This window comes from Drosophila nasuta, chromosome 3 (genome assembly GCF_023558535.2).
Source record: "Drosophila nasuta strain 15112-1781.00 chromosome 3, ASM2355853v1, whole genome shotgun sequence".
Classification (NCBI taxonomy): domain Eukaryota; kingdom Metazoa; phylum Arthropoda; class Insecta; order Diptera; family Drosophilidae; genus Drosophila; species Drosophila nasuta.
Window position 1 is genome coordinate 42,172,024 of NC_083457.1, and position 25,730 is coordinate 42,197,753.

General features: G+C 36.6%; 4 protein-coding genes across 7 annotated transcripts; all 4 read left to right on the forward strand.

The window, feature by feature from the left end:
* Positions 1-35: 35 nt before the first annotated feature.
* LOC132791681 (uncharacterized) lies at positions 36-4,695 on the forward strand. Its single transcript, XM_060800708.1, is given in 5 exon segments — positions 36-237; positions 333-831; positions 886-3,236; positions 3,292-3,489; positions 3,726-4,695. Coding segments are annotated over 5 exon segments (3,363 nt in total). The 5' UTR covers positions 36-171; the 3' UTR covers positions 3,975-4,695.
* A 418-nt stretch (positions 4,696-5,113) lies between these two features.
* LOC132791685 (G-protein coupled receptor Mth-like) lies at positions 5,114-9,292 on the forward strand. 3 transcript variants are annotated; one of them, XM_060800712.1, is made up of 10 exons: positions 5,114-5,348; positions 6,788-7,292; positions 7,351-7,510; positions 7,577-7,762; positions 7,823-8,086; positions 8,156-8,238; positions 8,301-8,386; positions 8,458-8,652; positions 8,778-8,883; positions 9,084-9,172. In XM_060800712.1, the coding sequence occupies exons 2-9, from the start codon at positions 6,816-6,818 to the stop codon at positions 8,881-8,883; spliced, it is 1,557 nt and encodes a 518-aa protein (XP_060656695.1). In that variant the 5' UTR covers positions 5,114-5,348; positions 6,788-6,815; the 3' UTR covers positions 9,084-9,172. The 3 variants fall into 3 exon arrangements, with proteins under 3 accessions (XP_060656695.1, XP_060656696.1, XP_060656697.1); XM_060800713.1 differs by lacking the exon at positions 8,778-8,883 and having other exon boundaries at positions 9,084-9,292; XM_060800714.1 differs by lacking the exons at positions 6,788-7,292; positions 7,351-7,510 and having other exon boundaries at positions 5,115-5,348.
* Positions 9,293-9,392: 100 nt separating this feature from the next.
* On the forward strand, positions 9,393-11,214 carry LOC132791686 (odorant receptor 85b-like). 2 transcript variants are annotated; one of them, XM_060800715.1, is made up of 5 exons: positions 9,393-9,880; positions 9,935-10,133; positions 10,192-10,477; positions 10,542-10,743; positions 10,800-11,214. In XM_060800715.1, exons 1-5 carry the CDS (start codon positions 9,587-9,589, stop codon positions 11,013-11,015), a joined length of 1,197 nt encoding a protein of 398 aa, XP_060656698.1. In that variant the 5' UTR covers positions 9,393-9,586; the 3' UTR covers positions 11,016-11,214. The 2 variants fall into 2 exon arrangements, with proteins under 2 accessions (XP_060656698.1, XP_060656699.1); XM_060800716.1 differs by having other exon boundaries at positions 9,824-9,880; positions 9,926-10,133.
* A 78-nt stretch (positions 11,215-11,292) lies between these two features.
* On the forward strand, positions 11,293-24,790 carry LOC132788240 (uncharacterized). The gene is made up of 18 exons (XM_060795570.1): positions 11,293-11,410; positions 14,134-14,657; positions 14,714-14,876; positions 14,943-15,122; positions 15,174-15,440; positions 15,517-15,599; positions 15,743-15,831; positions 15,891-16,082; positions 16,144-16,251; positions 20,358-20,434; positions 21,852-22,366; positions 22,422-22,584; positions 22,646-22,828; positions 22,891-23,148; positions 23,211-23,293; positions 24,064-24,152; positions 24,220-24,411; positions 24,471-24,790. Exons 1-18 carry the CDS (start codon positions 11,365-11,367, stop codon positions 24,577-24,579), a joined length of 3,321 nt encoding a protein of 1,106 aa, XP_060651553.1. The 5' UTR covers positions 11,293-11,364; the 3' UTR covers positions 24,580-24,790.
* Positions 24,791-25,730: the final 940 nt, after the last annotated feature.

The following is a 25,730-nucleotide window of genomic DNA, read 5'->3' on the forward strand; positions in this document are numbered from 1 at the left end:
GTTTTCAACGATAGTATATTTTTGTATCGATGCTGTGCAATTGTTTCATTGTTGTTGTTGTTGTTATCAGATGTTTTGATATGATATCAGAAGATCAGTTTTCGCCATTGCTTTTTGTCAGCGAAATGCGAAGTTAACACAAAATGCAACAATAAACAAGCTGCTTCCAAAATGCATTACACGATGAACGATGCGGATGTGGCCTTCTCGAGCTTCTACAGCACCGTTGGCACCCAGGTGAGCACACTTTGTTCAGTTTTGTTTGGTTTTGCTGTCGTTTGGCTGTCGTGTGAATTGTTATTGTTATTGTTGTCATTGTCGCTGCCCAGCAGCTGCAATTACAGCACGCGGAACTCTCGCTGTCCACACCTATTCACTCGCTGGATCACGACAATTTCACCGGTTTATTCGATGACGAGCAAGCGCTTCTCTCGCTTTCCTTGCCCACTACAACAACAACAGCAGCAGCTACAGTGTGCGCACCATCGACACACAAAGGCGACATTGAGACCCCCGCCTGCATTCCCTTTGTGCAGATTCACACCACGGATTTGCAACAACAATCAGAGCAATCGAGTCGCAGCTATCGCAATGGCTTTCGACGCAAGACCGCTGAAATCAAATCGGAGGCGGAGCTCATTAAATCCGAATTAGCCGAAGCTGCCAAGGAACGCACCAATGCCACGCCCACACCGCCTACGGCCAAAAACATAGCTGGCGAGTTGCACAAGTGTCCCAACTGCCCGTTTCTGAGCTTGTGTCATGTGAAGGTTCAAAATCACATCAGCAGCTGCTTTGGCCTCGATGTGCAGCGACGTCTGCAGTGTCCAGGTAAGCTACAGGGTTATATCCAGCAATTCCTTTGTAATGCTCTTCCTCTTGCAGGCTGTGCAAATATATTCTATAGCTTAGATGTGCTGCATTTGCATCTTGGAGAGGACCATGAACTGGAGCAGCAGGAGATAGAGACGCTGCTGCAGGCGTTGAAGCTCACGGACAAAGCGAAGAAGACACAGCCGCCTGCAAAGAGTCGCATCTACATCAAGAACGTCGATTGTTTGCGGGAACCATTGCGTGAGCAAGTGGACAACCAGTTGTCCGACTTTCTGCCGCTGTTGACATCGCCGCCAGACAGCACCGCTGGCAATATTCTCGATCTGTTAGACGATGTAACCGATGTGACGGCGGAGACAACGCCGCAGCCAATGCAAAAGCCCCCTGGCCAAAAGATATCCATTAAAAGTGTCGATGTGCTCAGAGAGCCTGCCCTGCTGCCCTTTGACTTTCAGCTCCCGAGCGCTGTGGAACATCAGCAGCAACAGCAACAACAGTTGCCACCGCTGTTGCTGCCCAGCAACATGCTTGATGTGGAGCCAGCGAAGCCGCGACAGCCAAAAATCTACATACGCAACGTGGACATTTTAAAGGAGCCCATGTTGCTGCCCGGCATGGGCTTCAGTAATGTGCCCAGCTCAGCAGTGGCCAGTCCAGCCGTTGAGATATTCCCTGCGGAAACGCTGCTAACGCCCACGGGTCCAAGTGGTCCCCTGCCGAGCTTTGAGCCCGCCTTGGCGCCGCTGGCCAACATGTGTGGCGAGGCCTTCAACTTTGAGTCGGTGTTAAGTGCTGCAGGCAGCGCAACCAGCGGCGGCATTGCCACCAACAATTTCAGCGCACTCGACCTCGACTTTGGCGTAGACTTTGAGCACAGTGTGCCGCTGGTAACGGAGCCAACACCGCCACCAGCACCGCCGCCGCCACCGCCACCTTCGTTGCCTCCAGCCCCAATGTCTGGCAATGCGCAACTGGCCGAATTGTCCACAATTCCCCAAGACGAACTGTGCAACACACAGCTGGCCAACTACTTGCCCGTGAACAACACAGCTGCAACGGCAGCGACGTCCAAGCAAAAGATCTTCATCAAGAACGTGGACATCCTGAAGGCGCCACAACGTGGCACGCTGCATCTGCGCACTGTGGATGAACTCAATCTGATGAATCGCAACGAGGTGGAGCATCTCATTGTGCCCAATCGTGAGCCGCTGCCCCTGGAGTTGCCACTGAATGCGACACCAGCTGGAGCTGGAGCAATGCAACCAACGCTGCTGGACTTCCATCAGCAGCCGCAGGCCACGGCGCCAGCCGCCACATTGAGTTACGACGACAGCTACGACTTGGCCGAGGATCTGGAGTGTTGGCCCTGGATGGAAGAAGCTGGCGCAGCCATGAGCAGCACAGTTGGCGTCGAGTCGGAGCAGGAGAGCACACAGCTCGAGTTGCCGCACAATGCAGAGGACATACTCATCAAGGACTTTCCGCAGTTGTATGCGCCACAGACGCCAGAGGTGGCCACGGTCCCGCCGTTGGTGCCGGTGACAACGACGCCGGGCACAGCAGCCACTGCAACAGCTGCAAGCGATAATCTGAGTGCGCTGCCCGTGCCGCCTTTGGTGCCGCTGGCAACTGAAGCGGCAGCAGCTGTAACTACTTCGGCACCTGTTCCAGCTCCAACTGCAGCTGCAGCTCCCATTACTGCTGGCACTGAGAAGCCAGCGCGCATTTATGTGGCCAACAATCTGTTGCCCGCTGCCGTGGAGCCGCCGCTGGCTGGCGGCACCTCAGTGCGTGGTCGTCCCTATGGTGCCAAGCAGGCTGGCGCCCAAGGCAAACGTCGTCCCGCCTAAGGTGCTGCACAGCCGCTCGAGGGCGGCAAGTGCACCGTGGAGGGTTGCATGTTCCGCTTCAAGTCGCCATCGACGCTGGAGTATCATGGACGATGTCACAACGGAGCGCTGGGCTCGGCACAGCCGATGATCTGTCCGGAGTGCCGATCGACGCAGTTCAGCAACTGGAACTGTTTGCATACGCATCTGTGGCGCACACATGAGATCGACATGGAGCTGTACTGCTGCCAATTGTGCAGCTTCAAGACGCCCATCTATTCGCGGCTGGTGAACACACATGCCAAGATCCATTCGGAGGAGCGTAACTACAAGTGCGAGCAGTGTGGCAAAGGGTTCAAGAACACCAAGCAGCTGAAGAACCATCGGCGATTGCATCGCACTCAGGGTTTGGGGATGGCCAAGCCAAACAATAACGCCTTGAGTGAGGAGCAGGCAGTGACGCCAACGCTACATCGTTGCGAGGATTGTGGAGCTGCTTTTAAGCATCGCAAGACGCTGCGCGAACATCTCTGCAAGCAGCGCAATGAGCAGCCACAGTGTAGCAGCTGTCAGGTAATGTCTGAGATCCCATCGAGCAATTCAATGTGTCATCCCTTGATTGTTGCAGCGTGTGTTCAGCTCCAAGAGCAGCCTCAAGTTGCACATGCGCAGCCATCAGGCGAACAAGCGCTTCAAGTGCGACAAGTGCGAGTACGAGGCAAATGATCACAACTCCTTTCGACGTCATCTTGCCACACATCGGGAGCCCAAGCGTTATGCGTGTCCGCACTGCGACTTCCGCGCCATTCAGAGCACCGCCTATCGGGTAGGTTCAAGTCTTGGCTTGCTTGGGTTCAGGTCTTGATTGCAAACTTCTGTCCGTCCGACACTAAAAACGCTTCAATTTTAAGTAGTATAAGAGCTAGAGGTACTAAATTTGGCATGTGACCAGACTTGGTTGTATTTTATTGTTTCACTTCAGAATTTATAATAATCCTAAAAGAATATCACTTAAAATGAATACTATTGACTTGATTAATAACCTTTTCTTTCTGCTCACAGATACATCTGCAGAAACGGCATCCGGAGCAGGAGCTCTCGAGCATCATCTACAAATGCAATGAATGCAACTTTTCTAGCATCAATCGCGGCCTGTTGCTGGTCCATCAGGCCAAACATGACGCAGTTCCTCCAGTCGAATCCTCAAAAATCAAAGTGAAGAGCAACCTTCTGCTCGCACATTCCAGATCAAATGCCAAGGAACATAATGAAGTGGCTTTTATGCCACCGGACAACGCTCTGAATACCTAGAAGTTCCGATATATGCGCATATTACAAGTTTTAAGATATGGTTTTGTACAAAAAGAAAAAAAACAAGAAAAAAAAAACAGAAACACACAAAGTGCCGTCGTGTCACGAGGTTGTCACAACTTGAGTGTAGTTTGTAGATAATTTTATACCAAAATTTCATATACCAATGTTAGTTATGTTTAAAAAACTTGTACAATCTTTTCAAACAATGTTTGTTTTATTATTTTTTTATTCACATTTGCGCAATCTTTTTAAGCTCAACTCTTAACTTTGTTAAACTACTATAAGGTACAGCAATTTTCATTATGATTTTCATTTATATTTCATTTCAATTAATGTTTGAAAAGATTCATTCGATCTTCGGACAGCACCGAAGCTAATTTCGTTTTTATTTGATTTTCAAAATCTTTTGAGTTTCCTCTGAACCATCTCTATATGTAAACATGCTTCAATGTGTGTATATGATTTGGTGTTGTTATTGTAAATATGTATATCGAACAAACAAAAAAATGTAACATAAATTTCTTAAGATTAAAAAATGCATTTTTAAATGGAAAAACTGTAATTTCTTTCTTGCATTAATAGGGTTGCAAATTTTGCATTTTTAATTGTAAATATGGTTTTCCAATAATGGGTTTATTGAAAGCGAAGCTTTTCTTTCATTTCTACGTATTTTACGGCTTAGTATTCCCGAGTATTTCCCATCTTACAGCTAATTAATATATAGCCAACCTCAATGAGAGCTTGTTTGTGGTTTTTGTTTAATCTTAAAATTGTGGTCCCTGGAATGGAATAAATGAATGAATTAATATGCAATACATTAATAAATTTTCCTTTCGTTTCTTGGGTCAGTTGTTTATTTATTTATATATGTATGTACATATATATAGACAGTTCCTTGACTTGACTGACTCACTCACTGATCGAAGTAACAAAGCCCGGTAAATGCTAAGATGCAGCTATATCTTCATTATGCATTGCAATAATTATGTTTATAAGCTGTGGGTCAAGACTGAATATAAATATTATGTATATAGTAAGTATTCAGATAAGTCTCATTTAACTTGCAGTGATAACAGCATCGGGTGGCAGCGTGAATCAGCTGGTCACTCGATGTTGTTCAGAATGTTATTCGCATTTCAATTATATACCAGCAGTCGAAGTGACCAGACGTGATCCCAGTTTGTCGCGTTTTCAATGCGGTTTTACTGATCAGTAAATCAACAAAAGGGGAAAACATATCACCCCCGAATTTAGAGTGAAGTGATGATTCCCGTGAATACAATTCAATATCTTAACCTTGACATTTAAATGTGACTATCTATCTATTTATCTAGTGCATTGCTACTACAAAATTGAAAACTGTGTAATACTGTGAGTAATCGACAATAAATAACTACCACACACAAAAAAAAAAAAACTAGTTAGTTTGCCGGCGTATTAATTTTAACGAGTTTAAACTACTTGCTGAGCACGTTAACTACTTTCCGACAATAATAAATCACTTCATGTAAATCTGTTACTTGAAATTGAAGGTGTTTTACTTAACATTAGTTAGCTCGAAATATCAGATAATGTTGTGCATTGGGAAGTGAAATAAGTTATTTCCAAGTAATTCCGGTATTAATGTTTTACCCTTTATACCAGTGCGAATTTATATCCAAACAAATTCACTGGAATAAGATTACATATGGGTAATTCTCTGACAGATGTCGCGTGCGATCATCTTTACAGTGAAAAAAAAACATAAACTGAAATAATTTTAGAAATAAGAAAAGGTTATTCTTATCACTCTAGATTAGTACTTTATTTAGAGCTAGAAATGGTTTTAGAATTTTTTTTCTGTTTTGTTTTCTGTTCTCTTAAATGCAAAAATTAACAAATTCGTACGTAAACCAAACAAGTAAGAAATTTACAATCGAGTGTGCTCGACTGTGAGATACCCGCTACCCATTTTGAATAAAAGCAAAATATTGCGGTATTTTTTTTGTATAAATATTCTAGATTCTCAGCCAAAGTAACTAAGACCCACATTAAGTAGGCGTCTTTGCCCATACAAAACTATTTCTTTAATAACTTCCATAATTTTTATCTGATCGCAACCAAATTTTCAGGAATCACAATTACTATAGTTGTTATTGTACATACCAAGCAGCTCTAGCTTCAAAATTACGCTTGTTATTTGATTTTTTTTTAATTTGCGGGGGCGGAATGGGGCGTGGCAAAAATTTAAAACAAATATGATCTGCGTGCAACATAACAAATGCTGTCGAAAAATTATAGCTTTATCTCTTATAGTCTCTTAGCTCCAGTGTTTCAAAAGGACGGACGGACAGACGGACATGGCTAGATCGTCTCGCCTGTTGACGCTGATTAATAATAAGGTCGGAGATGCCTCCTTCTACCTGTTACATACATTTTCTGCCGGCACAAAGTTATAATTCCCTTCTACCCTATGGGTAGCGGGTATAAAGATTATAAAAATTTATATATTTTATCGTAAAACACAACAAGTTCCTAAAATCAATCTTAGCTCTAAATTTGGAGCTTTATTTCAAAGGTTTAAGAATAACCTTCACTTATTTTTTAAATTTTTTTAGCTTATGTTTTTTTCAACAAATTCCATCAGAGAATTACCCACATTTCTATAAATAAGCTTTATATGTCGGTTGAATCACATATCCTCATATGTACATATATAATTTTGTATTTTCTTAGAAAGTTTATCAACATTTGTTATACTCACTCATAATTTGGTAAATAATTATGTATTTATGATTGCTTATCGATGGTTTCTTTTTTGAATCATTCAGCATTGCAGAACAACATTTCGTATACGCCATGTGGTTATTATTATTCATGGTTGCTTTAGCCGGCATCAATGCCGATATACCCAATTGTGATTACTATGACACAGTGAGATTGTCGGAAGACCAAAAGTTACTAAATGGTTCGTACAAGTACCAGAATATCATAATTCCACCGGAACTAACTGGTGAATATGATTACGAGATTCTTATGAACGGAGACTCCGAGAAGGTTTCAAGGCATCTGCGCGGTTGTGCTTGTCGCTTAGGCACTTGCATACGATACTGTTGTCCTAAGAACCAGAAGCTCGTTGCCGAAGAGCGCAGATGCGGCGAGGACACGAGTATTCAGGACTTAGATGACTTTGATGGCTTTGTGGATTTCGTTTGGAAGGATGGCACCGAAGTGAATATACACGTCTCCGATGACTTGATCATACAAAGAGATCTTCCAGTGCCTTGCTCAGAGCATATCAGTATTATCGATGAATACAAATGGAAACTACTGGAGGTGTGGTTTGGAAACTGTATTGTAAAGCTATGCAATAATAACAATATTTTATTTTAAGAATGGAAATATCGCATACCTATTTGTGTCAGATAATACAAGTAACCAACGATCCAAAAATCAATATTGTCTACAGCCTCAGCGATTTGGTAACGAATCAAGGGTCGAACTGATTCCACAATTTTGCGAAGATCCTCAAACTACATGGCCAACCCTAATGCGTATGCTAATCTCATGTTTGATTATGAGATTATTTTTATTTTTGAAAAATTTTTCTTTTTTTTCAGTGCTTATACTGAGTATTGTTTGCTCCGTTCTTACGATCGCTGTCTATATGGGATTGCCAAAATTACGAAATCTTCATGGAATTTGTTTCATTTGTTACTTGTTCATGTTGGTAGTGGCTTTTTTGTTGCTACTTTTCGACAAATTTTATGCTTTGTCTGTGTCGGAAAATCAATGCAAAGCAGTTGGTAAGATATACTTGCATATTTATACTTACATCATTATTTAGAATAGGATTTTTCGATCAGGTTACGTTGGATACTTTGCTGTAATGTCGATATTTCATTGGCTCAGTGTTATAAGCTTCGATTTGTGGAAGAGCTTTCGGGGCACCAACTATAACGAAGATTATACAATCGCATATCGTTTCACCATCTATAGCATAATTGTCTGGACATCTGCGGCTGTTTTAACCCTCATTATATTTATTATTGATAGCACTTTGGATCCATATGATATGGATCAACTACCTTGGATGCCAGGAGTGGGAATATACTCCTGCTGGGTAAAAAGTGAGTAGATCAACAACTCTAAATCATTAACTCTGATCTGACTCTGAATCAATGAATAATTATCCACAGCCCATGATTGGTCTGCAATGCTCTATTATTATGGGCCTATGTCAATACAAATTATATTCAATACGACAATGTTTATTATGACGGTAAGATAAAAAGTTATTATTCATGGAATTTAATTAACAAATTCTAATTGACTACTTTTTAGGCGATTAGAATTTTCAAAGTGATGGATGAGATGAAAAATTTCCAAGGGCGACTAGAACGCAATCAACGTGTCCAGTCGAGGAAGGAGTAAGAAAAGATGAAAACACAATACAAAAATTTTAATTTAACTTAATTTGAACCTTTCCTGTTTTTTTTAGGTATGGTTTATTTGCCCGACTTATCATTATAATGGGAGTTCCTTGGACTTTCGAGATACTTTCGTATTTTGCACAATCTGATAGCGTTCTCCAAAAAATATTTTTATTTTTTGATTACATCAATAGTGGTCAGGGTATTCTCATATTCATATTGTTTGTGCTAAAGCGTAGTGTTCTTAAGCAAATTGCTAATAGGTAAGTATTTCTAAAGTTAAAGAAAACGAAGAAAGAAACAAAAAACTATTTGAATCTTAAATTTTGTAGCTGGGCTAGACAATTGTTTTGTTGTTATTATTATTATTATTATTTATTTTTTTAAGTATAAGGGGTATAAAATCATTATCCGATGATGATATTGAAGAAGTTGGTCTACACGAAGGGGAATATGTAACTAGAAGAGAAATCCTTCCAAATATTTTGACATAGGTAAAGCAATTGGATCGTTACTTGAATTGTTCATGTTCTTTGTTCTTTGGTGTTGGTGTCTGTTGCATTTAATATTAATAATACTAACAATATTTCGTTGGTTTGGGTTGAAAATTATTAAATATAATAACTTGTTTTTGAATGTATTTTAAGCTTGTTCTTATAAACATGTGATTTAATAAGTGTGTTCTTTTTTTTAGTGTGCGGAAGCAGCAGGATTCAAAATCGATGTCATTGAACGTAACACGATCAACACGGAATTTATCCTCCTCTGTATTTAAACAGAAGGAATGCAATTGATTAGTTCTTTATAGTATTAAGATAAATACTTAGGAACATGTACAATTTACTTTTATTTTGTTGAATGTTGTCAAAACTAAAAACAATAAATTTGTATATTTTTAAAGAATCAGCAAACTTTAAGAAAAATGACTGAAACATCATTTTATACTAAGGAATGATTCATGAGCACTTTCAGTGGACATATGAATAGGTGACAAGTCTAAAATAAGTGTATACTATTATTATTCAAAATTGGCTGTCGAGTATTTATTCAGTTATACAATAATTATATGAATTAGATGCCACAACACTTTCAATGAATTACTTATTCAAAAAAGGGCTGGCGAGAAACTCACGAAATACCAATTTGACGGCTATAAAACGACTTCTTTATGGTGAGGACTCACATTGAAAACTGAGCATGTTGCTACGAACAACTCAACTTCTTTCGCCCTCAAATGCGGCTGAGGGTAAATTGGGATCCATCGAGTTGAATTTGCGGTTGGCCCATTTGGTCGGTTTACCTTTGCTAGGTCTGAAGAATGAGACGCGTATTGAAAGGATATTGGTGACATTAAATGGAGCATTAATACTTTTTGGGCTCTATTGGTATGTGATTTTTGAGATATACGATCTCTCTCTGAACTTCCAGGATCTCGATAAAGTTACGCAGAATCTTGTTATGACATTAACACATTCAGCCTATTTGTTAAAGGTAAGTACTTCAATTGTATAAGCCACAAATGTGATATAATAATAGCTTTCTTAGACTATTAACATCTGGTATCACTATGGAAGTCTAAAGGACATTATGCGCAGATTAAAAGTCATCACTCGCGCCTGTGTTTTATCCGCGAAGCAGGTGGAAACATTTCATAAGGCTGAAATGGAAGGCAAGTTGGTGCTCCTCTTGTATTTTCTGCTGGTGTTAGTGTCGGGTACTTTGGGATTAGTTTCGATTCTTACTTGTAAGTGACCAGATTTCATTTTTATTCTCCATTCTGTTTTATTTAAAATATGCTTTAGTTCCAGGTGATTTCGAGGGCAGTCGATTTCCGTATTCGGCGAAATTACCCAACTTTCTAAGCCCGTTAATAAAGCATTTATATATGGGACTAAGTGTTGCGATCTTGGCATTAGCCGTTTCACAAATTGATTGTCTCACCGTGTTGATAATGAATCAGATATGTATGCATCTCAAGGTTCTCAACTTGGCCTTTGATGAACTCTATGCACCGTCGGACCAGAAACTTAAAGTGGATCCATATAACTGGCTGTTGTCGATCGTCAAATATCATTGCGAATTGATTGAGTAACTTTAAATACTTAAAGGATGCGATAAATGATTTTTTTATTTGTGTTTGTTTTCATTATAGACTGCGTCAGAAAGTGGAGCTTATCTTTAAAATGCCAGTCTTGCTACAATTTGTCAGCTCTTTGGTGATTGTTGCCATGACAGCATTTCAAGTGATCGTTGGAGATGGATCGAAAAGTTCAATTCTAATGGACTTGTTGCTATGTTGTGTGCTCTGTCAGCTCTTCGTTTATTGTTGGTTTGGCAATGAAGTCTACGAGCAAGTAAATATCGCATATTCTCTCAGTTGATTAAATATTTGCAGTTCATATTATTGCAGAGCAAAACACTTTCAACGTCTGGCTTTGGCTGCAGTTGGCATGACTTTGATGGCAAGTGTAAAAAACTTCTGCTGATCTTCATGATAAATGCAGATCGTCCATTCCTGTTCACGGCTGGAGGATTCATGGGTCTTACATTACCTAGCTTCACATACATCATGGGCAAGTCGTATTCCATTGTTGCGGTGCTCAGGCAAATGTACAGTCGAAGCTAAAATCTGTCAGTCAAATATGAACATATAAATTTCATTTAACGTTTCGCCTACGCCCCTCGATTATTGTATACATAACATATACATATGTATGAACGTATTGTTTACCAATAAATGTCTGACATCATAATATTATTGTGCATTTGAAAAGCAATCTCATTTTGTGTTAGTTCTCTCTAAACCATTAGGGGGATTGCTGCATTTTCAAAGTAATTTTTTGCTCTTGTGTTTCAACAATATTACAAAAAAAAAACTTGCTGCTTACTACAGACACGCGTTCCACCTAAAAACAAATTGTGTAAAACAAAATTAATGTACATCGATATAGTACCACATTCAAAATAAACCATAGATGCCACAATATACCAGATTCTCAGCCAAAGTAACTAAGAACCCTAGTAAGTTGGGTTTTTGCCCATACAAAAGTATTTCCTTAATAACTTTAATTTTTATCTAATCGCAGCGAAATTTTCAGGAATCACAATTACTATAATTTTCATTGTATGTACCAAAATTCGTGTCTCTAGCTTAAAAATTACGCTTGTTATTCGATTTTTGTTGATTTGCGGGGGCGGAAGTGGGCGGGGTAAGAATTTGAAGCAAACCTGATCTGTGTGCAAACATAACAAATGCAGTCGAAAATTATAGCTCTATCTGTTATAGTCCCTGAGCTCCAGTGTTTCAAACGGACGGACGGACAGACTGACAGACAGCAGACGGACATGGCTAGATCGTCTCGGCTGTTGACGCTGATCACGAATATATATACTTTATAGGGTCGGAGACGCCTCCTTTTACCTGTTACATACATTTCCTACCGGCACACAGTTATAATACCCTTCTACCCTATACCCATAGGGTAAAAAATATACAAAATATACTTGATTGTTAACCAGTGCCATTAAGTCAATACATCTGTAGCCGTTTCTCGCGTTTTTTATCAGATTGATTGAGACTTCAGTCGTAAAATAAAGTAAAGACCTTTTTAATTTTTTTTTATTTCGTTATTAAAAAATTGCACATATATTTCTCTGGACGAGCGCAAATATAAGCTGTCGTTAAAAAATACTGAGTATTCGGTCTGAAGTGGGTTATTTCAAACACACACTAAACGGAGAACACACAAAAAATCATTTTAAAACTGAAGCGGCTGATCGTATTGAAGCAACGAAAATGAGCTACAATTACTTTTTTTGGCAGATGGCTAAGAGCGAGCGAATATAACAATCTCGCTCTTTTATTTCTTGTTTTTACTTACACTCTTTAATGCTCCGCTCTTAAAATCTGATATGCTGTACCGTTCTTAACAGGCAAGCGAACAGACAAGTTGCATTGTGATATTCTCTTTAAACAGACGTCGCCCTTTGTCGAATGCGTGAAGCAACTGAAGAATATTGCGGATTGCTTGCTACATTTATTACTTACTTTTTGTTATGACCGTATAAACAAATAGGAGTATACTTGATTTTTTCAGTTTATACAAAAATGAACAGCTCTGATAAAAATTTAGTGTTGATGAGGCATCAAAAAAGTTAAGATAATGATATTAAGGTAGCAAATACCATATATATGTGTCAATAATAATCATATATGTATGTATTATCTTTGATAATTTATAGGAAAGTCACAAAGGTTTGCAGTAGTTAAATATTCAACAATTTTTATTATTATTTTTATTTAAAAAAAAAATAAAAAATTATATATTCTCTGAGATACATATGTGTTCATACTACCCTATAGGTAGTGTGTATATAAGCGTTGGATAACAATAGCAGGAGCTTTTAAATTGGCATATGTGCATATGTACATACGTGGGAGCGATCATGGAATCGTGCAACTCAGTACTTTAGTACTTGTTCGTTTCTTCCAAATGCCAGACGGTTTTTTTATTCTGAGTATTACAAATTATACATTCTAAGTTTGTTTATATTTATTGGCGTATGATGATTATTCAGTCGTAGTTCTTGGATTGGATTCAATTGTTGTATGAAAAAAATCGAAGTGAGAAGCACAAGACTGCGAGGTGAGAATTTGCAATAAAAATTCGCGTATTTATACATGAAAGTCGTTGACATTTCCAATCGAACATCTTTAACGCAACATGTTCGAAAATGCATGTTCATCTCAAGAACCAATGTTTTGTTTTTTTTTGCATTTGGTCACGTCTGACTCTCTTCCATTCTTCTACCATCCAACTTTTGTGCTCTTTGGAAAATTTCGGACGCTGCTGCAACATTTCTCTCAGAGAGCAGGCTTCTTCTTTTTAAGTGACGATGTTAGTCAGATTCTGTTCTGATCTCTGCGTGCTGACGATTACTTATGAGCTTGTTTACGGTAGAAGGAAGCTCCCTTGTATGTTATTCTACTTGTTGGCCAAGAGATGCTCCATAGCTCCTATAGGGGCGTGTTCATTATATAGTCGGCACTTTGCGTCTTTTTTTCTGACTTGGAGAACAGTTCTGTTCCAAGTTTGGTGAAATTTCTCTCATTTTATCGAAATTAGAGAAATATCGCATTGTTGGCACATAAGATGATCAATATGAGCTAAGTTCGTCCACTTTCAATAGCTAAATTGTGTTCAATACAAAGTAACATAACAACAGTATCGAAATTTTTATGATTCCATTACTTATCAAAAGTTAAAATTTTATTTGAAAAACATGAAAAAAAACCCAAACTTGCAAAAGTGGATGGAATCATCAGATTCTGTCTTATTTTCAAAGAACACTAATCTTTTGAGTTAAAAAAGTCATAGAAACGTTTGGGATCACGCTGAAAACTTATTATGCACTTCATAAACACAGTTTTCAAAATAGAGAGTTACATTTTGAAACATTTTGAGTCAGACGATGTGGTAGATGTGCGATATAGAATACTATATGATGATTTAAATGTTGTATATTACGAATTATTTAAGATGATCAGAAACTGTGTGCCAAAATTCAAAGGAATGTGTTCTGAACTATGTATAAGTATACAAAATATAACATATTTTATCGCAAATTTGCATGATTGTGGATCACTTTTCGGAGAGTATGCTTTTATTATTTCTTTTCTTTCTTTCTAAACTTTATCAAAAACAAAAATGTATAATTTGTTAATTTGGAATTCCTGTTTCAAGAATTGGTTATACACGCTCGTTCAAAAACTATGCTCAAATATAAAGGACTTGTATTGATAGTGCTCCTTATCAACAGTATTGAGGCTGACATTCCAGGATGCGATTATTTTGATACAGTAAAATTGATGCCAACCCAAAAGCTGGCTAATGGATCGTATCAATATGAGAACATCATTATTCCCCCAGAACAAACTGGGGAATATGATTACGAGATTCTTCAGGAAGGAGACAGAGAAGATGTAGAAAAACATCTGCGTGGATGTGCCTGTCACTTGGGCACCTGCATAAGATTCTGTTGCCAAAAGAATGCTCTGCTCTTGGAAGATGAACGTAAGTGCAGCGGATATATTACAGCAGAGTTGCAATTCGATCCCATGGTGAACATAACGCTAAACAATGGCACAGTGGTCAGAAGACATGTACTTAATGAGTTCATAGTTCAGCATGATTTGCCAGTTCCCTGCAGTGCTCACTTTCATCTGGATGCTTTGAATGAAGCCAACGAAGGTTGGACATTGTTTGAGGTAATCTAGTGAATTTATATTTTAATACAAAAACAAGATTTAAATATTATTCATAGAATGGAACTCTATTGAGGCATTATGGTTCAAAGAGTCTGAGCAAACAGGATTATTGCCTGCAACCTCATCAAATAAGGGATCCTCTCACAAATGGCACGATTATCAGCCTGGTCCCGCACAATTGCTTCGACAAGCAACCAAGTCAAACGGTTTTTAATCTACGTAAGCGAAGAAAGGATAAATTCTTTTAAAATAATATATATGAATAAATTGTATCTCTACTTTCAGTTCGTATTCTTTCGATGATCTTTTTGATACTAACTATTATCGTTTATCTTTCCTTTGATAAACTTCGAAATCTGCATGGATTGTGTTTCGTAAATTATATGATTTGCATCTTTGTGGTATTTGCCGCCCTAATGCTCGAACCCAAAGTTAGGATATTTCTCAGACCTTGTCAGCTGATTGGTATGGTATAAATTGGTTTATTAACAAAAAATGTAATTTAAATTCATTCAGGCTACTTGGGATATTTCGCTGTTATGGCCGGATTCAACTGGTTAACTGTGATCAGTTATGATCTGTGGATCAGTTTCAAGGGTAACAATTACAATGTTGAACGCAGAGCTTGGAAAATGTTATTCTGCAAGTACAATATGTACGCATGGGGAGTTGCTACGATTCTAACCCTTATCATAATGATACTTGATGGTACTTTAGATTGGGATGACGAAAGTCTCTTAAATTTTATACCAGGAGTTTCATTCTACAGTTGTTGGATTAAGAGTGAGTTATTTAACTGCATCTTATCTATCGAACAAAAGTTTCTATCATTCAAATCTGAAATATACGTATCTTTTAGCTTTTGACTGGTCATCGATGTTATACTTTCATGGAATCATTTCAGTTCAGCTCATCTTTAACATTATAATGTTTACATTGACGGTAAGCAAAGATTATGTATAGTTAATTTATAACATACACTTAATACATAAGTCGATATTTCAATACATAATGTTTTGGGATTTGTATACTGTTGATATTCTCTGATTTAGGCAATCATTTCGATTAATTGTCATCTTTTTCAGGCCATTCGTATTGTTCAAGTTAAGAACGAAATAAAGAACCTGACATTACCCGAGGAGCGTTCAAAACACATCCATTTAAATAAGCAATCGTAAGACTCTTGACAAACTTAAGACACTTTAAGATAGATATTGTTATCCCATTATACAGGTTTGGTATGTTCTCACGACTGTTTGTGATCATGGGAATTATGTGGACTTTCGAAGTATTCGGCTATTTGTCGATAGGACACCCATGGGAAGCATTCTTCTCGATCTTTGATTACGTTAATTGCGGTCAGGGCATCATAATATTCATTCTCTTTGTCTTCAAGCGGAGTGTGCTGAAACTTATCTGGAATCGGTAAATATTTCAAGGATATTGCATAAATTAAGCACTTGTGATTTAAACTTTCGTTACCCAGTTGTCGTGGAATTCGTTCAACAAATGATGAGGATAGTTCCGAAGAAGAGATTGCGTTGCAAAATAGAAATGGCGCATCTAAAAACGTTGGCCCCAACATATTGAAATAGTCGATGGATTGGATTTCTCAATATCTTTTCTATGTTTCCCGAAATTTAAGAGGATTTTAATAGGTTTTAGAGAGCTTACATTATAAGTCAAAGCGATGATCAATCCGGCAGCTAATATGCTTAAAATAAGTGTACTAATATTTTAACTCAGGAACAGTGCATGGACAATTTGAATTTTTAATAAAAGCATATGAAAATACTGTAACGTTATGTGGTAAATAAAAAGTGAATATTAATCTAAAACTTAACTTACATACAATGTAATTTGAAATGCAAATAATCAATTTTGTTTGAAGTTGATATAAATAGTTTTGGTTTATGTAATAAAGTAGAAATGTTAATACTTGCTATTTCAAATAAACGAACCTGACATAAGTTAAAGTAAATCTTACACTCTTTTTACAACAACGGAAAACTTAAAACTTCATGGCAAATATTTAGTTTAATACCTTGGAAAAAATTAAAAATGTGCAGTGTCTCTATTTAGGTAATCAAGAGGATTGCGGCTGTTGATGTTGATTTAGAATATATTTACTTTATGTGTTTATATATATCTCTATCTCTTATACATAGTCTCTGAGATCTAGGTGTTGATTCGGACAGACGGACACGGCTATATCGTCTCGGCTGATGACGCTGATCAAGCATATACATATATACTTTATAAGAACCCTTCTTCTGCCTGTTACTTTCATTTCCTGCCGGCACAAAGTTAGAATTCTCTTCTACCCTATTGGTAGTGGGTATAAAAATAAAGAGAAAGGCAAAAGAGCGGATGAATACGTATTTGTCATCCAATTGTGTTTCTTATCCAGTAGAACGCTGGATGACTCGTTATGCCAGACAGTGTCCGCCAGCGTGACTACGCCTACTTTTCTAAAAAATAATGTGAATTATTATAATTGTATTTAGTGTTAACAACTCATTGTAATTTATGAAAGAAGATTACATTCATTTGTCGTGTATGCCGTGTAGTGATTAACCTGTTGAGTTAGTGGCAGCAAAACACTTTCAGAGAAACAAAATAAACAAAGAGGAATGGAAGAAAGAGAGTACATGCCGATTCTCTTTAGGAAATTATAATTATCACTTTGTTGTTGCTTAGAATGTGCTTTTGTTATCAAAAGTGGTTTTAATAAATAAAAAACTATTATAGATTCTATATGGAAAGTGTTTTCCTTTTGTGGTAAACGTTGTGAAACTTTAAAGATCACCAACGAACTGACGATACATCAAACTATTTCAAATATCCAAAAGCAGTTGATATTAGAATGGATCGGTCGAATTTATTCCAATAATTGCGATGACTAAAACTCAAATGGCTATCGAGCGAGCGTTTCCACTCCCGAAAAGTCAAAGGCAAGAAAGGCTTGAGTATGACAAGCACACATACGCGCAGTACCCACTAGATGATAAGCCCAACCCGCTATCATCGTACATACATATGTTACATACATATGTATTTCTACATCCTCGCTAATCCCTGCGCTTCAGTCTGCTCTGCTGATCCGCCTTGTGCGCATCATTTTTTCGTTTGTCGCCAAATATTTACCAGAATGTGCGTTTATTCGTTGAACAGGAAATGCAACTTACAATGATATTCCAAGTCTGTGAATGAAAAGTAGTTTTATATTTTACTTAAAAAAAAAATTGTGGGGTTTTCGGTGTTGAAGAATATATAAACATTCTTTATAGAATGGTTTTTAATTTCCCTGAAAAGTATTAACATGCATTGTGCTACAATATTAGTTTTATTAACTTAATTTATTAGCTGCCGGATTGATCACTGCTTGGAATTCAAAATGTCAGCTTATTAAATGCATTTTAATTTCGGGAAAGAACTTCAAGAGATTGACAATTCCTCATGCATAATTTATGTCAATATATTCGGACCAATTTTCTTGGAATCGCCATTTCTATCTTGCAACGCGATTCCTTCTTCGGAAGTATCCTTATCATCTATTGATTGAATTCCACTACTACTGGGTAAAGAAAGTTTAAAAGAATGAATATTATGATACCCTGACTGCTATTAACGTGATTAAACATCGAGAAGAATGCTCATCTTTAACGTAATCATGTTTACACTGACGGTAAGTCTTGAAGTTCTTAGAAGTTCTTTTGGCATGACCGAGGCTTTCCTGATCAAGAATATATTTACTTTATAGCATAGGATTGGAGAAGCCTTCTTCTGTCTGTTACCTATGTATATACACACATATTCTGCCGGTTAGAATACTCTTTTACCTTATTGGTAGCGGGTAGAAAAATAAAGAGAAAACCAAAAGAGCGGATGAATATACATTCGAAATATACACACATACATACACACGAAATGAGTTCATTCGCTTACGTCAGCCTGTTTGGGTAGCACCGCGAATTTAGTTCAAATTGGTTGCTCTCATATGCTAGACGCTTATCTATAGTTTTACGTTTACGTTTTACGGTATATATATATATGTTACACATATTGTAATAGTATTTAGTGTTAACAACTGATTGTAATTCATGAATGAAGTTTACATTCATTAATCGTGTATGCCGGTTGTTCTCGTGAATTTCGTGTAATGATTTGCCTGTTGAGCTAGTGACAGAAAAACACTCTCAGAGAAACAAAATAAACAAAGAAGAACGGAAGAAATAGAGTACAAGCCGATTCTCTTTAGGAAATTAAAATTATCACTTTGTTGTTGTTTAGTATGTTTAAATACAACACTTTTATGTATATACTATATACATGTTTTCTTCACGCTTTAAATGATAAGCAGTTGCTAACCCGCTTCACCACACTTGTTGATTATGTGTGTTTATAAAATATACATATGTAAATAACTTCATTCTTCATTACTTCTTCTTCATTTATAAAGTTGTTGTAGTGAAGACTACAGTGAATTCCGAGCTGAGATAATGATAATAATGTGACTGTTTAAAATTAGTGCAACCCATCAAATATATAAATTAACGCGTTGTAAACTTTTAAAGATTATTAACGAATTGCCGAAACATCGCACTATTTCACATATTCAAATACAGTTGAAATTAGAATGGATCGGTCGAATTTATTCCATTGATTGTGATGACTAAAATTCGAATGGTTATCGTCACAGTAATTAATCGAGGGGACAATAAAAATAATTGCGAACGTTTCGGTCAACTTCCGATTAACAACTAATTTACTTAATGCTGACCAATCTGCTGAGAAGATAATGAAACAACTGTTGCTTGTATGAAATAATGAAACAAGTATGAAGTGAGCAAACGTTCGTTCCTATACGATCGATGTGTCTCTCAATTTCGATGTGACATTGCCTCTCAGCTCTCAACAACCAAAACATAGATACATACACATATTTACTGCTCATGAATATTTTGTGAATTCCTAGAAAAGAATTAAAACTTAAACTTTTTTTACGAGCACCAAATGCTTATGGTAAATTGATGATGAATTCGAGATGTTTTAATTGACGTATGTAGAACATATGTACATATGTATGGGCATATATGTATATCGAACGTGGCTTTTGATTGAGTTTTATAGTTTTGAATCTATACGCATGTGGAGAATTATATACAGTGCATCACAACTTATTTCAACAACCACCACCAACCGACAATTTTGAATCAGTATACTGGCCAAACTAAAAAATGTGTTAAATTTATTTAAACTCAGGATTTTAAGTTAATGTTAACATAAGCGTTATTCGTTCATTTTGCACCGTCATAACACTCAGATGCTCCATTTCATCAATTCATTCTTCAAATGAACTATGACGTAATTTTGCTCTTTAATTGTGGTTCACTGACACATTTTATAAAATACGCGTGACTCTTAAAATCTAAAGCTTGAAATGTCGAAAATTGAACTTCTAAACATTGAAAATACTATACACAAAGCAATAGATCAATAAGGAACTGTTATTTTCCTAGGAAACTGATCTTTGCACAGCTGATTGAAATAATAATAGTGGTTGAAATAATAATAATAAATATTTTTCATTCATTTTATATAGCAAACAAAAAGTTAGAGGATAAATGAATGAATATCATTTATGTTAAAACATTTAAGTAAAATTCTGCGCTTATAAAAATTGAATACCTCTTTTAGTTTGGCCAGTATACTGATTCAAAGTTGTCGGTTGGTGGTGGCTGAAATAATCTGTGATCCACTGTGTTTATCTTTGCGTATGTGCGATATTCGCCCTGCGAATTTAAAAGAATTTCTGTTTTTTGTTTCTTTTGCAATTTCAGTTTTATCGAAACTTTTTCGGCGCACACACGTTCCTAGAATTTTCGGGTCGATAACGCATAAATTGAAATTCTTTGCTTTTTTAAGTAGAATATAAAACTACTTTTCATTCACAGACTTGGAATATCACTGTAAGTTTTCTTTCCTGTTCAACGAATAAACGCACAAGGCGGTGTCTAAATCCGACTGAAGCGCAGGGATTCGTCTCGTTTAATTCAGACCTAAAATTATCTTTAAGCTATTCTTAGAGGGGATATACAAGTACATACATACATACATACATATGTACCATGTTAGTGGCTTGTGTTTATCTCTATTAGGGGTTTGTCTTTCCGGCACCGGATTATTTTAGACACTCGTGCTTTTCGGGTCGTTGTGCTTCGTACAGCACTCATGACGAAGTGGCTTGTATCTTGTGTTGTACTCAGACACCCTGGTGTTTGACCAGACACCTGAGGATTTTCACAGACAATCGAGTGTTTTTCCCCCACCTCCTCTCTTGATGATTTTATGACTATGAATGATTTTGGCGAGTTCATACTCTGTGGATAAATAAATAATAATGTCTGTCCGTCTGTCCGTATGAAACACTGGATCTCAGAGACTATAAGAGATAGAGCTATAATTTTTCGACAGCATTTTTTATGTTTGCACGCAGATCAAGTTTGTTTCAAATTTTGCCACGCCCTCTTCCGCCCCCGCAAAAAAAATAAAAAAAATCGAATAACAAGCGTAATTTTCAAGCTACAGCTCGGCTGTTGATGCTGATCAAGAATATATATACTTTATAGGGTCGGAGATGCCTCGTTCTACCTGTTACATACATTTCCTGCCGGCACAAAGTTATAATACCCTTCTTCCCTATGGGTAGCGGTAGCACAATAGACATATTTGTAAGTTCTTTAAAAATTGGGATTTTCTTCTAGAATTATGTTATTAATTAGGTAACATATGTAAAGTACTTTAAAATGTAATTTTATTAATTATTCAAATAGGCGATTCCATAAGTCATCATGCAAATGCCAAGCAATAGTTGTATAATTTAAATTGTATAGAAGTAAATACATATGTATGTATGTAGTTCTTAATCCCCGTACTCATGAGTAGAAATGTGTCAAAAAGGGACATGAATACCCGGTGCACCGGTTGAGTGTGTACGATATTTGGGATTGAGTAGAAAGGAGATAAGATCGTGATGCGAAAGAACATAATGAAGGTACACTACTAAAGGGAAGACTAACCTGCATCACTTCCCTGATCTTCCCTTATCTTATATATTTATGCTACATAGTATGTAACAAGAACCGATACTAAACTGAATTACTAAAACAATTTTCATATATATGTATTCAGGTACTCCTCATGCAACAAACATGCAACAATATACAAAACTTGTGTTGCTAGTGCTCCTTATCAGCAGTATTAAGGCTGACATTCCAGGATGCGATTATTTTGATACAGTAAAATTGTTGCCAACCCAAAAGCTGGCTAATGGATCGTATCAATATGAGAACATCATTATTCCCCCAGAACAAACTGGGGAATATGATTACGAGATTCTTCAGGAGGGAGACAGAGAGGAAGTAGAAAAACATCTGCGTGGATGTGCCTGTCACTTGGGCACCTGCATAAGATTCTGTTGCCAGAAGAATGCTCTGCTCGTGGAAGATGAACGTAAGTGCAGCGAAGATATTACAGAAGAGTTGCAATTCGATCCCATGGTGAACATAACGCTAAACAATGGCAGAGGGGTCAGAAGACATGTACTTAATGAGTTCATAGTTCAGCATGATTTGCCAGTCCCCTGCAGTGCTCACTTTCATCTGGATGCTTTGAATGAAGCCAACGAAGGTTGGACATTGTTTGAGGTAATCTGTGAATATATATTTTAATACAAATACAAGATTTAAATATTGTTCATAGAATGGAACTCTATTGAGACACTATGGTTTGGTTAATCTGAGCAAACAGGATTATTGTCTGCAACCTCATCCAATTTGGAATCCTCTCACAAATGAAACGATTTTAAGCCTGGTCCCGCACAATTGCTACGACAAGCAGCCAAGTCAACTGATTTATAATCTACGTAAGCGAAGAAAGAAAATATTGTTCTAGAATATATGAATAATTTGTATCTCTACTTTCAGTTCGTTTTCTTTCGATCATCTTTTTGGTACTAACTATTATCGTTTATCTTTACTTTGATAAACTTCGAAATCTGCAGGGATTGTGTTTCGTAAATTATATGATTTGCATCAGTGTTGCATTCGCTGGGTTGCTGCTCGATAAGCATGTCTCGTCACTTTCATTAATAATCTGTCAGTTGAATGGTATGTTGAATTCATATTATCTGTTAAAAATTACATTAAATTTAAATTGCATTCTTGTCTAGGCTATTTGGGATACTTCGCTGTTATGGCGGGATTCAACTGGTTAACAATCATCAGCTATGATTTATGGGCCAGCTCCAAGGTCAACAATTACAATGTTCAACGCAACGATTTGAGGTTGAAGTTTTGCAAATACAATAAGTATGCCTGGGGAGTTGCATTGCTTCTAACCGTAATCATAATGATACTGGATGGCGTTTTAAGTACAGAATATTTGGCTGTTCTACCAGGAGTTGCATTCTACAATTGTTGGGTTAAGGGTAAGTTAATCAACTGGACGAAAACGTTTCTTACGCAAATCTATAAAAATTTAATATTGCAGTTGATGACTGGTCTGCGATGATATACTATTTTGGAATAATTACCATTCAGCTCATTTTTAACCTAATCATGTTTACACTGACGGTAAGTCTTGAAGTTCTTAAAACAAAAGCGAAGCGTGCAGATAGATTAATTTAATTATTTTGTTGATATTATGCATTAATTACACCTGTCGACATTTCAGTAGATAATAATTATGGGATCAAAAGTATGTGGAGTCTTGACATGACCGAGGCTAGTGTACTGTCAGGTCACGAAATCTTGTGACTTTGTCCACTAAAGTGTCCTCTGCTTACGGCATCTTAGCTCAAGGCTGAACATCTGCATTTTTTTTTTTTAAATTCGTTATAAACTATACTAAATACTAGAAAATTTGGGAAGTTTATTTTTGCTTTGCGTGTTTTATATAAAGAAGAAATTAAATTCTTTGTTGATAGTAAAATCGATAACATCGATAAATTATACTATTATTTCAATAATTCTTTGTTGATATTTAAATCGATTCAAGCGATATATTAAACTCTTATTTCGATTATTCTTTGTTGTTAATAAAATCGATAACATCGATAAATTATACTATCATTTCGATAATTATTTTTTGATATTTAAATCGATTCAATCGATAAATTAAACTCTTACTTCTTTGATGTTAATAAAATCGATAACATCGATAAATTATACTATTATTTCGATAATTCTTTGTTGATATTCAAATCGATTCAATCGATATATTCAGCTCTTTTTTTCGATTATTCTTTGTTGTTAATAACATCGATAAACTAGACTATTATTTCGATATGGTACAATCGATACTATCGATAAATTTGTCTCTCATTTCGATACATTATTTTCAGGCCATTCGTCTTGTGCAATTGAAGAAGGAATTGAGATGCCAAACGTTACCCGAGGATCGCGTTAAACACGTCTATTTAAATAAACAAACGTAAGATTTTCTACACACTTGAGGCGATTAAAGATGGATAATTTGTATTATTATTTTCAAACTACAGGTTTGGCATGTTCGCACGTCTGTTCGTCCTCATGGGAATTGTGTGGTTCTTTGAAATCTTCTCATATTTATCGACGGATCATCCATCGAATGCATTCTTCTCGCTCTTTGACTACGTTAATTGCGCCCAGGGAATCATAATCTTTATTCTCTTTGTCCTCAAGCGCAGTGTGTTGAATCTTATCTGGAATCGGTAAATATTTTAAAATGTTTAATTTGTATAAATTAAATACTAAATATTTTTGTAATTAGGTGTCGTGGCATTCAATCAACAAATGATGAGGATGCTTCCGAAGAAGGAATCGCGTTGCAAGATAGAAATGGCGATTCCAAGAAAATTGGTCCGAATATATTGACATAAATTATGCAAGTGAAATTGTCAATCTCTTGAAGTTCTTTCCCGAAATTAAAATGCATTTAATAAGCTGACATTTTGAATTCAAAACAGTGATCGAACCAGCAGCTAATCATGTTAATCATACTAATATTTTAATTGTAGCACAGTGCATGTTAATATCATACTTTTCAGGGAAATTGAAAACATTCTAAATTGCTAATCTCGGAGATATTTAATGTTGTAATAAGTAATAATAATACTTTTTCATGTTGTATCATGCATTAAAAATGCATTAAAAAATTTATTAACAATTTGTGTTTCCGTGCTTTCTATTGTTATATTTTTATTTATTATTTTCATTTTTGAATTGTCTATTGAACTACAAAAATAAAATTAAATGAAATACTATTATTCTGTTTTACAATGAACACAATCTTAAGATTACAAGACCAGCAGAATGTTCATAGACTATTTGTATTCATGTAAAATCAAATCACATGCTTTATATATTGTATATGCCATAATCAGATCCATCTAATTTATATATTTACTTCTGTTTAAGCACAGCTTTTGTAACAGTCGATATTTTTCCGCCGATATTATAATTTTTTAAATATGTAAATAATTAAAAATATAAATAAAATGAAAGTATTAAGACTTGCTTTATTTATATGGAATACAATGTTCCAATCAGCATTTAAATGATTTATTCAGCGTGTGGCTTTTATTGAGCACGTTTCACCAACATCTGTTTATTAACTTGATACTTTTTATCAGATTTTCGTATATAAACTCAATTAATTTCCATAAAAATCATTCAGTTCGTTTAAAGTTTTCTTTTGTAAAAATGAAATTGATTTTATTATTCGCTTGCTTCGCCCTCTTGGTGGTCTATAATGAGGCGCAGCGCTGTCGTGGACGAGTTCCCCGCGGTGAGCAATTAAAATAGAAAAAACAACATTGAAATTATCATTTACATTCTATAAATTCTATTTTTTTTGTTATAGATGAACGTAACTGTCTTGGCGGCAGAGACTCTGGCACTAGGCGAGGCGACAACTGTCACAGAAATTCCAATGACGAAATGTGGTACTTCAGCCGCAGGACACGATCCTGTAGGAGAATGTCCTATCGCGGCTGTGGAGGCAACAAGAATCGCTACTGCTCCTTGGAGT